At 29.1% G+C, this 17600-nt stretch overlaps 1 protein-coding gene across 1 annotated transcript; it reads left to right on the plus strand.

Moving 5' to 3' along the window:
* Positions 1-6204: 6204 nt before the first annotated feature.
* LOC145945209 (uncharacterized) lies at positions 6205-17528 on the plus strand. Its single transcript, XM_083054065.1, has 4 exons — positions 6205-6448; positions 10664-10779; positions 15861-16109; positions 17265-17528. The coding sequence occupies exons 1-4, from the start codon at positions 6281-6283 to the stop codon at positions 17377-17379; spliced, it is 648 nt and encodes a 215-aa protein (XP_082910191.1). The 5' UTR covers positions 6205-6280; the 3' UTR covers positions 17380-17528.
* The last annotated feature ends 72 nt before the right edge of the window (positions 17529-17600 follow it).

Here is a 17600-nt window from a genome sequence, read left to right on the forward strand (position 1 = left end):
TTACTTTTTAACAGAAACTATCTTAATTTATACATTGCTCTATATGTATATATACACACATACACACATAATTATATACAAAGCAAAGCTATATCTAGGTATACAAAGCTTCAATAATTTACATAACACTAATAAAATAATATAAAAATTAAAATTTGTGTAATTTAAATGAATATTTGTTTTATAACCTCACTCTATTAAATTATTATATTTTAAATAAAACAATCTCTTGATGAAATTGGCCTTTTTCATTGAAAACGGTTATAATTATAATCATCACGATATTTTGATGCTGTTTTGTAAGCTCCCCCTCACATTTTATAATATTATTTCGTAAAAACCACCACCCAAAGAACATTAAGACATTTAAACTTAGATTTAGATCTAGATCTAAAATACACACTAATAATATGAGATGTCATATATAAATTTATCTTTATGACATTTTTAAGATGTCTTGTTTCTTATTTCGGATCGCATTTAAACGTATTACGTATAGTTTATAAGACTGTTTACTATTAATTAAAATTTGACATTTTTATATATTTATTATATTTATTATTTTATTTCGGGGTAATGGTGCAGAATAAATATTTGTTTTACAAATAGACTTGTTTATTTTACGCAATGATAAAATAAGTACAACCACTATATATTTTATAGAAAAAAAAATAATTTAAAAGTAGTTAAATTACGCTATAGGGAATTTTTTACTTCATCAGTAAGTATTAGCATTAAAGTTAAGTACGCGTTTTAAACAGACTTCAATTAATCTAATTAAACTCTACGTTTATCATAAATTAACATCCACCCCACAAACCGGAGTCTATTTTTTAGGATTCTTTGGGTCCATCAGATTTCCCTTACATATTTCTAGCTTGGATCAAAACTCAGTCCATCCGTATTCATTTATTTAGTCGGAAAAAGTGTTAAATGTATTTTTTTTGACTTGTTTTCGGAGGAAATGGTGTCTTATGTCAATATATTTTAGAAGTGCGCAATGCACCCATTAATGGAAAGGGATTGACTTTTATTACCCATTTATTACGCATTTGAGATTATAATTATCAGAGATATGTGCATTATTTGAAATAGATGCATTTAAAATGAAAATACAAAATATAAAATTTCTATTTTGTATTTAAAATACATTTTTCAAAAATTACACTATGTGCAATCTTTACGTGAGCGAATCGCGATACGGTGAGCGACGAAAGTGTCGTGCGTAATAAAAGGTCAACGACTCGGTTTGTTTGAACGGTACAGAACTATATTTACAAATATATACAAGTTACAGGATATTCGCAATGGTATAGCGCGAATTGATTCTATTTAAAGACTTCGATTTACGCGGCGATAGCGCGTACGATCTAATTAATTGTCCGAAGAAAGTGCGGTACAATTTGCCGAGTGAAAATAATCTACTACGAACTGCGAGTACGAACGACTGCGAGTTGAGTGCGGTGCTACTGGCTCCGGGCTATCGCTTTTGTCACTCCGACCTTCTAGAAGGTTCCTTGAAATGAGATCATCAATTTTGATCTCGACTAAAGGAATAAGCGGTTTTCTAGAAAAGTCGGACGAATCTGTTTGTTTTGATTCGGCGTATTTGTCCCGGTTTATTCGGGCAACGGTGATTTTAGCGCGCTCGCATGGTTCGACGCGACGCGAGATTGAGAGAGCGGGAGCGCACGAGATTTCTGCGCAGCCCGAGAGGCGCGAAATGCTTGGTTCTCTCGCGCTAATTTTGATCGTGATTGAGATGCGGCTCGTTAGTTCGGCTCAATTTCTAACACACTAGTTTACAGCCAAAATTTATTTTAAACAAGATAAAGAGTTTCTTGTAAATTTTTGAGTGCTGAAAACTATATCGCAAACCAAATTTCACTAGCACGTCAGATTTTCAAAATAATTGAAGTTTAATATGTAAAAAAGGTTTTCTTTGCGATATTTAAGGCTCCTGATACCTTGCCGACCATGTCGGAATCGTGACGTCAGAGGCGAGAAAACACACGCTAAAAATTCTTAGATGCCATTTCGAAATAAAAAATAAAAATATTTCGATGATACAGCACTTCCGATGGCTTTAGCACACTCTTAAAATACGCCGAAAACTATCCTTTTCCCTTTATAATCAATCAACAGCTGTAAAATGTAATATTATGAGGCCCAGTCCGTCTGGTCTTTGCACATGCGCAGTCATTCCGCATATGTCAAAGTCTAATATCTCGATCATTTTACGGTTGTTAATTGACTGTCAAGGGAAAAGAATAGTTTTCGGCATTTTTTAGAAGTGTATTAAAGAGATCTTAAGTGTTATTTTATGCAAATATGTTTTTATTTAGAAATGGCATCTAAGAAATCTCAACGTGTTATTTCTCGCCTCTGACGTCACGATTCCAATGTGGCTGCGGTGAGCACCCAGGAGCCTTAAGATTTTGTTGTAAAAAAGATTAACGTTATCTGGAAAGTCTGATCAAATATCATGAATGTATTGTTCATCACCTTTAAAATGCATTTTTAAAATTTCGATATCTTACTTTTTAGTCATGTTATGAAAAATTAAAGTTGGGAACTAATTTTCATATGGAGATGCTCCTAAGGAAAAAGTTTTTTTGGAAAAAAATTATTTTTTCCAAAAATTGATTTTATCATTATTTGTCTTCCTTTCATTGTAGATCATACAATTTTTTCGAAAATGCATTTATTTTGAAAAATTCAAGGTATGCAATTAAAATGAGACATCCTATATATATAAATATATATATTTAGTCAAATTTTTTACTTTTGCGTGGTATACCTTAGATAATATTAATGCGCGCGGTATTTGTACTTTATATCAACCCATCCTATATCTCAAAAAGTACTCAACCAAAAAAAGTTTTATTGTTTTGAAAACATCTCGATGTGATCTACAAGAATATCGAATAAAAAATGAGGGTTTACATTTAAGATTTTTAAGTTGACCTTGAGATCTCCTTCATAACTGCACTCATAAATAAACGGGTACCGCCATTTGATGCATTTATTTAAAATTTAAACCATACAACTTTTGTATAAAACATTTTTTCAGAAAACGCCATCCTTTCGAGATATTTTACCGGTCCGATACTTTTTTTACACCCTGTATATATATATATATATATATATATATATATAGCATTGAGAGAGGAAGAAAAGAATCGTAAAGTCTAACGGACATGACAATATAATTTCTACTTTATTTCTTCAAAAGTACACAAATAATCTTGATAAATTTAACTAGGATGAGACTTTAATTTCATAAAATTATTTAATTATGTATATCCATTTTATTCTCTTTAAGTTTTAAGTATTCTTTCATTTTAAAATAATTATTTATTATTTTTGTATTATAACATACATAATTATGTAATTAATGTATGTATAATAATAGTACACAATAAACTATAGTTATATATAATTTATTATTATATAAAAAATTTACTATATAAGAAAGTTATAATTCAAAATTTTTACAGATTATTGTAAAATGTACTTGATAGTATGATGTAAGTATATACTCTGACTTAATTAATAAAAAATTGAAAAAGTTTATAAATAAAGGAAATTAAGAAGAAACCAACATTCAATAACATTAAAAAACATAACATCAAGTTGATTGCGTATTTATTATTACTTTTAAGTATATTAGATGTCATATATCTTAACATTCATTATATTGACATTTAATAAAAGTTGTATTTTTATCTCAAAGGTAATGAAAAAATTGTTATATATTGCATTTAAAAATGACACAAAAACATTTGACAACTTCACAATATGGATTAAAAGTTATTCCAATAAGAAAAAAGTTTTTATGTGTTTTTATAGAAATTATACCATTATAACAATATAATATATTACATAACAAAGAAAAAACAATAACAAACATTTTTTTGTAAAAGTACTCAAAAGTACTTTAAGTATTCAAAACAATTAATTTTTTTAGTTTGAGATAATTAATTTATTACATAATTTATTTATTGTAAAATATTATTATAAGATTCAATTATTAGTTTTCTTTGTAAATAAATAAGTTTACTGGAATTTAGAATCTGTGTATTGTTGTTGTTAAAAAATTATAGTTTTTAAATTATAAGGTTTATAAGACATATTTATTTACAAACTTTTCAAAAATTTACCTTTCGTCGAAGGTATTATCAAAATGAGAAGACAGTAAATAATGTAAATAAATTATAAATATTATTAAATTAAAAATATCTCGTTATTTAACTATTTTATTAATATATACTTTATTTCTTTTTATCCAAAAAATATAAATATAAATATTTTTAATTCAGTCATTTCTTATAGAGACTATGGCCCATATTCTGGATCTTTTTTTATCGATAAAAGCAGAAACTATATGCTTAAAAGCGCTTTCGATAAAAGAAGATTCAGAATATGGGCCTATATGCCAATACAGCAAAGCATTTTTTAATTCGACACATCTATCTTTGGGCTATTATATTATCTACAAATCTATATTTTCGTGCATTACGATTCAAAATTGTGTTTGATATGTAAATGATATATGTGGAAGCTTAAACGTAAGATTAAAAATAAATTTATATTATACAATATTAAATTAATTATTAAAAATATACTTTTGAATTTTTTGTATAACAAATGTTGCATGAATATTTAAATATAGGCCCATATTCTGGATCTTCTTTTATCGATAAAAGCGTTTTTAAGCATATAGTTTTTGTTATAGAAACCGTATGCTTAAAAGCGTTTTTATCGATAAAAGAAGATCCAGAATATGGGCCTATATCTAAATATTCATGCAACATTTGTTATATAAAAAATTTAAAAGTATATTTTTAATAATTAATTTAATATTGTATAAATTTATTTTTAATCTTACGTTTAAGCTTCCACATATATCATTTATATGTCAAACACAATTTTGAATCGTAATGCACGAAAATGTAGATTTGTAGATAATATAATAGCTGAAAGATAGATCTTATCAATGTTAATAAAAAAAATAACGCGTAATTTAATTGGTGCTGTCAAGGCATATTAGTTATACTTTATTTTAAAAATTGAAATATAATAATAATAATATCTGATGAATAAGACACCTGGAATATGACATGAATTTCAAAGAACAAATTAAATTTTTAAATCTTTATTTATATTGGCAGTAATAAATGACTTATTGCATATTAAACACAGCTGAAAGTAATCATATTATGTATGTTTATAACTTTCTCATTATTGAAATTCAAACTCACATTTTGCTTATTGAGTACCAACGTTTGATAAATTAAGATATTGTATGGCATAATTCAAAATTATCAAAAAGCAAATACATGTCGTTGTTCTTTGTAAATTTGTCTTCAGCCTAATTATTGAAAAGCATATTATTTTTTATACTTCAAACGTGCAACATTAATTAAGATGACTTCAAAATTTAAATTCTCAGTTAAGATATATTGCAAATTAAGTAATAAATAATGTTATGTAATTTATTTATGCTTCTGTAGCTTAATTTGTGCAAAATTTTTATTTTATTTTATATCTAACAATTTATTTACTTTATTTATTTGCTTTATTTATTTACTTTATTTATTTGCTTTATTTATTTACTTTATTTATTTTTATTATTATTATCACGATACTTTTATTAAAAGAAATTGATTCAAAATGTTAATATTTTATACAAAAGACATATTAAAATCCACGTATATGTACATTGCATTAAAGATATTTATCATAAGCTTTATTTTATATGGCATGAAGCCTATAAATTACATTATATATATTCATTCTTATATATCTATATATATACTATATACATATATAATACATAAGATACATTAAATATATAAAACATATATTTTCTTATATATTTGATAATATAATCCATCTACTTTGTTTGAAATAAAAAAAATCAATAACTGTATATGTTAAGATTTACTTACACACAGATAACTAATATCATACATTAACTAATTATGATCGGTCATTTTAGGTTTGTTCGTGTCAATAAAAAAAATTATCCATTGAACTCTACAATGTTAATGTAATGAATAAAATTTAATAAAGTCTTTTGTTTGTTCGCTTCATGTAATATACGTCATACCTGATAAGATAAGTCATAAGTATCAATAACTTATTAGGTGTGGATGATTTATCGGAATCGGTATAACTATATAAAGTAGATTAAAGCGAAAATTGTTCACTTTATACGTCCCGTTAAAACTTCATTTCGTATACACTATATTAAAAATAGAAAAAAAAAATTAAAATGTTTACGAAATTATTTGCGGTGGCACTCGTGGCTGTCATTAATCTGCAAGAAATTTATGGCCATGGAATGATGATGGATCCTATAAACAGGAGTAGCGCCTGGAGGAAGGGCTTCCCCGTAGAGCCTAACTATACCGATAACGAGCATTTCTGCGGTGGACGTACTGTATGTATATACATATAGGACTGAAAAAAATTTGATTATCAAACTATGTATATGATTTAATTTTAATCTTAACAGGCAAATATTTGGAAATCACAATGTTTTAGAAAAAAAGTATCAGGCAAAAATTATAGAGTTTCGAGAGAGACATAATCCTAATATTGACTTAGAATTGCTCTTGAGCGGCATTTTCAAGGTCATTTAAATAGAATCGCCTCAATTTTTTCATGATTCACTTTTCGGCCATCCTACCTTTACGACTTCTTATGCCTAATATTAAAGTCACTCTAGTGACTTTGAAAACCGTCTCCGAAAGGCAATTCTAGATCTCCCTCGAAAAGCTACAACTTTATATGAAACATTTTTTTCTAAAAACGTTTTTATTTTTAAGGCTCCTTGGTCCTCGCCGCGACCATGTTGGATTATGACGTCGCAGAAGCGAGAAAATACACGCTGAAAATTTTTGCATGCCATTTGTAGATTAAAAGATATTTTGATGAAACACAACTTCAGATGGCTTTAGCACATTTTTAAAATATTCCGAAAACTATCCCTTTCCCTTCATAACCAATCAACAACTGTAAAATGACTGTAATATGAAGCCCAGTTCGTCTAGTCTTTGCATATGCGCTGTCATTCCGCATGAAAACGTCTAATGTTTCAATTATTTTACGGTTATTGATTGACTGTCAAGGGAAAAAAAATAGTTTTCGGAGTTTTTTAAAAGTGTACTAAAACCATCTGAAGTTGTGTTTCATCAAAATATCTTTTTATCTAAAAATGGCACGCAAAAATTTTCAGCGTGTATTTTCTCGCTTCTGACGTCATAATCCAACATGATCGCGGCGAGAACCAAGGAGCCTTATAAGACAATCGACTGTATTAAAATGAAATTCTCTCTTAAAATATGAAATACATGAATATATATTTTGTTTTGCGATCGTAGCGTAGAGAGTTGTGCGTTCGCTCTCTGTGCTCGGGTTAAAAAATCTGGTCAAAAACACATCTTGGATCTATTCGATTACCACCTTTTCGCAGACAATGGCAAAATTACACTAAAAATCGATAGAAAACAACAGAAAACGATTACATCGTTTTTAATCGTAGTTATAAATCGAAAGTTAACGAAAGAATATCGTAAATGTACGATTGATTCTCTGGCGTTTCCTTTCGTAAGTATCCTATTAATATGTTATCGTTTCTTATCATTTCTTTTCGCTAACCCATACAGCATTGAATGATTGTAGAAACATATTGCATAGATCTAACATTATAATATTGCATGTGAGTTGTGAAATATTCCTGCAATATTACTGCAAGAATGTGGCAACAGTAAAATTTCCGCTTTTAAAAAAATTACAATATAATGCTATAGTATTATTACGGTGCAATATATTAAAAATAATATTAAATAAAACTTTTTATTTCGATATATTACGCGCTTTCATCATTATGTTTACTTATAGTAATTTAATGTAGTAAAATATATATATTTCTATAATTATTAACTTTAATTAAGTAAATTCTAGTTTATGCTGATGTTATAAAACTTTATTGATGTTATAACATCAAGCGTTAAATCTAGCATTTACTCAACATTTTAAAGTTAAGAGACAATTGTACCTTTAGTCTTAGAGCTAATTTCATCAACTTTATATAATTCTCCTGACTAAAACTTAAGTACGAGATAGATAGTGAATCGCATAGCGGTAAATGAAGGAACTAACGATTTGATTGAATACTATTCTTTTATAATATTTTTGGAATGTTGCTGTAAGATTTTTCATAAAATATTACAGTTATATGTTTTTATAATGTCCCTACAGTATTACAATGCAACTTGCAAGATTGTAATATTACTGCAATGTAATTGCAATGTACTGTTTTTGCAAATCGTATCGGTTCCTATTGTTTTCTATCGATTTTTTATCAGGGATGTTTTTTGTTGTAACTTTACGATAATACATTTATAAAATACGTTTTTAATTGTTTATGGTTGAAGATTAAAAATTATAGGTTTTTCCGTAATTGTACGTTAAAAAACTTAAAACTTTTTTTATTGTAAATATACAATTGATTACGAATAGATTTTCAATCATTTTTTCTTGATAAAATCCAATAAAACAATAAAAAACAATATATCACAATAAGAATTTTATCGTATTCTAACGACTAAATCCGCTTTTAACAGAGAATGAAAGAAAACGATAAAAAACGATAACATTTCTTTCGAAATCTAAAAAGTAAAACAATAAGATACGATAAGAAACGATAAGATTTTCTACAGATCGTATCGGTTCCTATTGTTTTCTATCGATTTTTTTTATCAGGGTAGTTTACAAAAAAATATTTCTTTTTCATTATTTTAAACCAGACAAGGTGTTTCTTATAGATTTTTGGATGTTGAAAACGATGCTGCAAGTTCATTTTCACCAGCACGTCAGGTTTCCGAAATAATTGAGGTTTAATATGCAAAAATAGCCTTTTTGCGATATTTGAGATTTTCTTTTGTGAAAAATATTAATGTTATGTGGAAATTCTGATCAGATGTCATGAATATATTGTTCATCGCCTATAAAATGCATTTCTTTTATTTCGTTATCTTATTTTTTAGTCATGTTAGGAAAGATTAGATTTTTTGCTGAGATAGCAAATATTCCACCTATGATGATGAAGTCATATAATTATACTCATAATTTATAGTTTAGGGCTATCGATACATATTTTATCGTGATGGATTCCATTAAATGATATTTATATATAGGGTGTGTCTCACTTTAATTGAAACAAATGCATTTTCGAAAAAATGTTCCAGAAAAGTTGTACGATTTAAAGGGGGACAAATAATGGTCAAATCAATTTTGGAAAAAATAATTTTTTTCCAAAAAACCTTTCTTCCTCAGTAGCATCTCCATATGAGAAGTAATTCCCAGTTTTAATCTTTCACATGGCTAAAAAGTAAGATATCGAAATAAAAAAAATGCATTTTATAGAAGATGAACAATACATTCATGATATTTGATGAAACTTTCTAGATAACGTTAATTTTATTTACAAAAAAATTTCAAATATCGCAAAAAAACCATTTTTTTACATATTAAATCTTAATTATTTTGGAAATCTGACATGAAATTTGGTTTGCGACATCATTTTCAGCACTCAAAAATCTATAAGAAATATTTTGTCTGGTTTAAAATAGTTTTTGGCTAAACTAGTATTATCGAGAATAATTTATCAAGAGATCTAATATATGTTATTAATATATGTAAATAATATATGTAAATAATTGTTCGGAACCGACAAAAAATAAAAGTGTAGGTCTCACGTATGTTTGCGGAAAAGTTATAAAAAGACGTATATCGCAGATACATATATATGTAACAATATCACTCTTTAAAGAGATTACGGAGAGACAATTGGCGAGGGGGAAGAATATATATTTTTCAAATATTAAAAATAAATATTAAGTATTATTATTATTATTATTAGTATATTATTATTGTTATATTTATATTAATAAATATTCGATATAGATACAAAATTTCAAAGTACATTTTATTTTTAATATATTGCAGAAATTACATATGGCATATACAACAATTTGCATTTCAAATATTTTCATTACATTGAACAATTAATTTAAAAGAAAATTCCAATGTAAATCAATAAAATAGAAAAATTCTCAAATAATCATATAAATATATGATAATAAATTATCATATAAGAATAATACACTACAAATTTATTATAATTTAAAATTTTTCATGTATTTTTTGCATTTTTAATTTAATTTTAAAAGATTATTCAATAATTTCATTAATAGTTAAATAATTTATTAATAATTTTTATCAATATTTCATTAAATATTTAGTTAAATGATCTTTGTGTGGAAATAATACATTTTTAATAAAATATTGCAAGTTTTAAAATAATATTTCCTAAGTTTATCATTAGTTTTTAAAAGTATTATCTACTAGAGAGATTTTCTTTAAAATTTGTAGTATTTAATTATATTTTATTGTGGAAATTCTGATTTATATTGTGCATAACATTCATTAAAATTAATTTAGTAATTATTCAGATATTTTTATTTCTATTTTCAATTTATTGAATTTATTGTAATTTTAACACAATATTTCCATAAAAAAAAAGGAAAATATATAGAGAGAAACAAGAACTTAATTATATCAAAGAAGAAAGTAAAAATTTTTTAATTAGATTCAACACATGAAAAATGGAGGCAAATGCGGAGAATGTGGTGATAATTATGCTCTACCCCGACCACGACCAAACGAAAATGGCGGTATTTATGGAAACGGCGTTATTGTCCAAAAGTAAGTTCAAATAAAAAAAGTAGAAAAATATTTAATATTATAAAAAAAAAATAATAACAAGCTTTTAGTTTTTTTTCAAAAAGTCATGTCTAATTTTTTATTAATTAAAGATTTTTTTATTAATACATATTTTATAAGCAATTATTTGCAAAATATTTTTTTAAAGCACAAGAGAGATTTATACTTGAACTGCAATTAAATATATTGTATTTTTGATACAGAGTTGTAATTATTTTTTAAAATTAACAGAACTCATATAAAAACTGCCTCATATAAAAATTGTGTTGCTAATAATAATCTAACTGGTGGACAAGCTTATACTGATGTGCTTAGACTGATGTTGTCCCATTATTGATTAACATTTGGAATTATAATGTCCAATTAAAAAAAAAAAAAAACAGATTTGGGCAAATGCAAGATATAATATTGATAGTCTATAAGATCTAAGGGCCGGTGGTTCCAACTTCTTGATAAATTTTACCCGACAGATAGCATATGTTCGTCTTTTTTATAAAACTTATCTGAAAAGAGTAAGTAATGAACAAGGGTATATCTAGTGAAGAGTGGTACGAGTCTAAACAAACACATTCGTAGCAATAATTATCTATCCGTGGCAGAAGCACTAACGTACTGTGTAATGCATTTACATATTTTTTAGTCCAACAAATAATCATTAAAAATGATATTTGCGGACTAGAAAAATATGTAAGATGCGAACTTAAAACATACATAGGCCTAGTTTACATCGTGCACTTGATACGCGTATCAAATAGTAAATAACTAGTACATTGGTTCAATTATTGGCTGATCAGCTCAAATGCACTACTTGATACGCGTATCAAGTGCTCGATGTAAACTAAGCCATAGAGGGAGAATAGCATATACTTTCCAGGAAACAAAAGTGTCCCCAAGATCTGTGCGAGAGAGAAAAGTAATAATTCCTATTCATCCTCTATGCGCGTGCGCTAAACTGGCAGACATTATATGCAAAATAAAATAGAGTGCTATAGAGACGAGAGTATAGGTAACAAAAGTAACAGTTGCATAGCAGTCGCTTGGAAACAACGCATGCGCGTAGAAGACGGATAGGAATATACCTTCCTTATTTCCTATACCTTTCTCTTTTGCACAGATGTTGGGAATACTTCCAGATCAGTATTCTCCCTTCATATCTATATGCTTTAAGGGTGCAAATGGCTGTATCAGGATCCGAATTTTTCGCTTTTCAGACAACTGCTTTTACCTTTTAGTACTATTCAGACCTCACACTTTATGCTACTTTTCAATATATGATTTCAAAGCGAATGTTGGAGTCTTGCTTAATGGATGCAGTGCCAACTGCCACAGAGAAATCTGCACTGTAAATAGAGTGTAACTCCAGAGAATGTGTGTGTGTGTGATGATTTCTTTCTTGCTAGTTGATAGCTAGAGACTATATATAGATGCTTGACGAGCAATCCCAAGAAATTCTTAGAGGAGATAGTATTATCGAACTCTTGATAGAATGCATGTGACCTCACAAAACCCCTCTAGTATATAGTAAAATACCCTATACTATAAGGCTGGCTATCATTGGAATAAGCAGAACGTAGGCACGATTTTTTTGTATAACACTGTGTTGATAGTATTTATTAGTTTCATCGCTTATTGCTATGCGGCATATCGTTGCAACTATCAATTTAACTATAATAAAACAAAAAGACTCTAATATATAAATACTAATTCAGATAGGAATTTGAGCTAATAAAAGCTAGTTTCAGAATTTAAGCGCAACAAACTTAAGATCTTCTTTATTTAATTTAAATGTTTTGGTCCTTCTTTTGCATCATTTTCAGCATATATTAACAAAAAAATTCATGCGTCTTGATCTATAATCCCCTCCTTATGTCTTTGGTAAGTCCTCGAAGCAATGAAGAACAAGGAATTAAAAACGCATATGTCATAGCCTCAGTGATGACAAAACAGCATAGACGGTTTTAAAATATAAATAGATATATAAATGGCATACATGAACCGCTAGAATGCACGAGGTGGAAAAATACACAATGGGAGAACAAAGACGTGTCACAATAGCAAAACTTCGCTCATGACTCGTCTTTCTCTTCCTATTGATAAATAAAATGTTTTTAATCTCGAGTGGAAAACTTGAAATATAAGAGGTAATAGATAACTATTATCAAACAAAAAACTTTTATCATAAAATCGAAGTTTTTTTTGTTGAAATCTTAGATGAGATAACTGTTCTATCAATTAAGCGCATGGTGGTGCTTTTTATGGCAGAGAGTTGAGACTCATAATTAAGATATCTACCTGAAGAAGTAGATTTGTGAAAACCAAACTCGAACTCAATAAAATTATTTCTAATAATAATGGTGACATCAAGAAAATTTAGACAGTTGGCAATTCCTTTCAGCGTAAACTGTAATCTCGGATGGTTGGAGTTAAAAGAATTGAATTAAATTCTAATGGAAGGAGAAATCGACAACGTCATTAACATATCGAAAAAAAGCGGATTAAATGGAAATTCCAATTATCCTACTTTCCAAATCTTGCAGTGTGATGTCTGTGATAATTGGTGACAGAAGAGATGAGTCCCTGAGGGTGCTAAAAGTTTGTTAGTAATGTACATTATTGAAAAAGAAAAATAGAATTGAGGACAAACCGGACTGCGTATAAGAATTTTATCACACAGAATCGAACAATTTTTTTATAATCCATCTTTCAAGGATGCTTTTCATTGTCCAAATCAAGGGAATATTTGAAATCACATTCAAAGAAGTTAATTTGTCATTAATATGTAATCTTGTCAGTTTATCAACTAACTCAAAACTGTTATTAATAAGATTGTGAGTTATTGATAATTAAGTTATAACTAATGTGGAGGAAAATTGCAAAGGAGTGTAATGGGCTGTTTACAGAAAATATACAATGATGCGCAGAGGACAGTCCTCGGTTTATAAACCTTTGGCAGTAAGTCCATAAGCTTTTGATAAAACACCATTAGTGTAATTGAGGCGTCTGTATTTTGCGTTGGTAATATAATTAAATCTTTTCCATCTTGCGAGAATATCATGGAGATTGTTAATGATTTTTCTTATTGGAACTTTTGTAACTATTGTAAGTATTAATGTTGGCTAGAAGAGTTATTATACTTTATTCAAATAAATTTTCTTATCAAGAGCAATGGTAATGTTATCCTTGTTCGCCTTATTAGTAAAGATTATGTTGGGATTCTCAGACCTGAATCCGTTCGTTGTGAGAGCCTTGATTAAATTATTGTTTACGAGTTATTATTTGCCGAGAGAGTGATTAATGAGTTTTTTAATGATCGGAAAGACTCTGCTTTTAACTGTTGTATGTATAATGATAAGGAGCTTGTCAATGCCGTGCTTCGTGCTTTTCAAAAATTTAGTGATGGTTTTAGCTTTGTCTTATTGCAAGAGGTAAAACATGATTTCTGAGCCTAGCTTTTATTAGCCCTTTTCCTACTTAAATTTGTATTTATATATCAAAGCCTTTTTGTTTTATTGTTATTTAATTACATTGGATCAAATATTTGATTAGATATCCAATGGATTCTTTTTGGACAAAAATGTCCGATGTCAAGAAGTAGACATTTGACATATCCATAGGACGTTCATGTGCTGGATTTATTATTATAATAACATTGGATCAAATATATTTTTATTACTCGAAGTCGATTTATTTTTTTGTTTTGTGAATGAAGCGATCATTGAATGCGTGTTATATGAAAATGTACGAGGGTTGTCTGAAAAGTTTCCGACCTAACAAAGATACAAGACATTTTTTCTTCAAATTAATTTTTATTTTTCTACATAGTCTCCTTGTAAGTCTATACACTTCTCCCAGCGATGCTCCCATCTCTTCAACCCGTCCAAATAGTACTCGGCGTCTTTCTCTGCAAAATAGTTGTTTACGAAGGTGATGGCCTCCTCATTCGACGAAAATCTCTGTCCTCCGAGCGCAACTTTTAGCTTAGGGAACAAAAAAAAGTCGCTTGGGGCTAGATCTGGTGAGTAAGGAGGGTGGTCAAGCAGTTCAAACCGTAATTCGTGGATTTTCGCCATGGCAACCGCTGAGGTGTGAGACGGCGCATTGTCTTGGTGAAACAAAATTTTTTTTTTCTGCAAATGTGGCCGTTTTTCCGCAATTTCTGCCTTCAGCTTGTCAAGTACTGATGCGTAGTATGCTCCTGTAATGGTTTTTCCTTTTTGAAGATAATCGATTAAGATAACTCCATGACTATCCCAGAAAACAGTTGCCATCACTTTCCCAGCCGAAGGAACAACCTTTGCTTTTTTTGGAGCCGATTCCGCCTTCGCAGTCCACTGTTTTGACTGTGTTTTTATTTCTGGAGTATAATGGTGTATCCAAGTTTCATCTACAGTAATTAATCGGCGCCAAAACTCTGATTTATTGCGCCTAAACTGCGCCAACAGAGCGTTGGAAATGTTCATTCGAACACGTTTTTGGTCCAAAGTGAGCAAACGCGGCACCCAACGCGCGGACAGCTTTCTCATGCCTAAATCTTGATTCAATATGTGACAAACACGTTCTTTGGACATGTTCATAGCCTCTGCTATCTCTCTAAGTTTAATTTGACGGTTGTCTAGCACCATTTGATGAACTTGAGCGATATTATCATCAGTGGTTGCAGTTTTTGGACGTCCCGAACGTTCATCGTCACCCAAGCTGGTACGGCCACGTTTAAATTCAGCAGCCCAAAATTTCACGGTGGTAAATGATGGTGCAGAGTCCCCGTACACAGCGTCCAACTCGTCTTTGATTTGCGTAGGCGTATTGCCTTTCAAAAACAAATATTTAATGACAGCTCGATACTCGATTTTTTTCATTTTCACAAAAACACTCACATCGACTCACTCAAATGATTATCAAACAACAACTGCGCGTCCAAAATGGCTGAAATTTTGGTGAGTACCTTTCAAAGCATGCGCAAACACATTCCCCAACTTTTGTTTACGAGTGCTGCCATCTTCATGTTGAGGTCGGAAACTTTTCAGACAACCCTCGTATATACATGAAAATTTTATTGTACGCAGATACAAAGCAGGTTCTACCATTGATGTAAACGTTCGCCTCACAGCCAGTCATTTGGGTCACTTCCAGTTCGACCTCTGCCCATTGAAAACAGAGAAGGAATTAGAAACAGACAAGTGCTTCGAGCAGTATCCTCTCTCATTGGCGGATGGTAGTGGCTACAATTTCCCTATTACTACTTACGGAGCAAAAGATTATGTCGTCAAATTGGTTTTGCCGAAAGATGTCACATGTAAACAATGCGTACTCAGGTAATGTCCGATAAATAATAATAATTATAATAATTATGTATTTTCTTTATACTAATTGATTTCTTTCAATATTTTGTGCATAAAAGTATTGAGTTAAGATCATCGGAAATGAATATTTTACGAGATATTTCATAGTTTATTATGACAAACTAAAGTATAAAATATCTCGTAAACTATATATATATGTATATATTTATATTGACTGTTTGAACATCCTACCCTTAATAACTTTTAATGCCGAATATTACGAAGAATCAATTTATGTAAAAAAATAGGGTGGTTCCATCCACAAGAAAACTGTGTTGACCATTAAATGACATTGAAAAATGCCACCCAGAAGCAATCCTAGGTCACGATGTTATGTCTTCCTTGAAATTATGTTTTTCTTACAATATGAAACGGCAAAAAATGAAGATGAGGAGACACCTTCGATGACCTTGACCTTAACATATGTTGTCAAGATGATGACCCTGAACAACATTAAAAAAATTTTAGCCTTCGGTCATTTTTCATTAGAAAGTTAAATTAAGTTCAAAGCATAGAATTAAACACGCATTTATATTGTTAACTTTATTTGTTAATAATTTTTTAATGAAAAATAATCGACGGCTAAAACCTTTTGTTGTTAAGGGTCATCAATTTTTTAACTTTACTAAAACCGAAAATCACTTCTAGTTCTGGGTACTTATTATGAAACTGTTCGGAAAGGTTTCCGATCGGAATAATTTCATTTTTCCTTAGATTTCTTATTATATTATCTAGGGAAAAACAAAATTATTCCGATCGGAAATCTTTCCGAACAGTTTCATAATAGGTACCCTGACCAGATTGATTTTTCAACTTATACTTATCAAGTTTGTTGCTTGAGTCTCCAAAATATTATCTATGTATTTTATAAATTTTAAACCCACTTTTTTAAATTTTAGGAAAAAAAAATATATAAAACTCTATGTATAATATACATATATATATATATACTATGTACATACATATATAAATATGCTTATTTAACAGAATTATTCTTAATATCCCAGGTAGCAAAAGTAGTCATTTTGACGTCAATATAATGTCATAATGATTATTATTATTGCTATCTGGGATATTATTATAAAATGGTTTACAGTAACAAATTTAATTGTTTTAACTCTGATTCAGATGGCATTATCGTACCGGAAACAGTTGGGGCACCTGTAAAAATGGAAAACAAGGCATGGGTTGTGGCCCTCAAGAGACTTTCAGAAGCTGTGCTGATATCTCTATTACAAATTAACCTAACCTAACTTCAGCATATGTTTGAATCGTATTTACCTTTATGCCATCTTGAAAGAGACCAATTGAAACTTATGAAAATTTTTTAATGAGGAATTTTTAATTATTGAACAATTCTTTGATTTATCAAAATTTAAGGCAAGCAAAAATGGTTAATATTTCTATTAATTGCGGAAATAATAAAGAAAGTTTGTTGCAATTATAATTTTTCTTTTCTCCTTC

This window comes from Prenolepis imparis, unplaced genomic scaffold (genome assembly GCF_030444845.1).
Source record: "Prenolepis imparis isolate NDT839.2.m4 unplaced genomic scaffold, iyPreImpa1.0 SCAF_14, whole genome shotgun sequence".
NCBI classification, from domain to species: domain Eukaryota; kingdom Metazoa; phylum Arthropoda; class Insecta; order Hymenoptera; family Formicidae; genus Prenolepis; species Prenolepis imparis.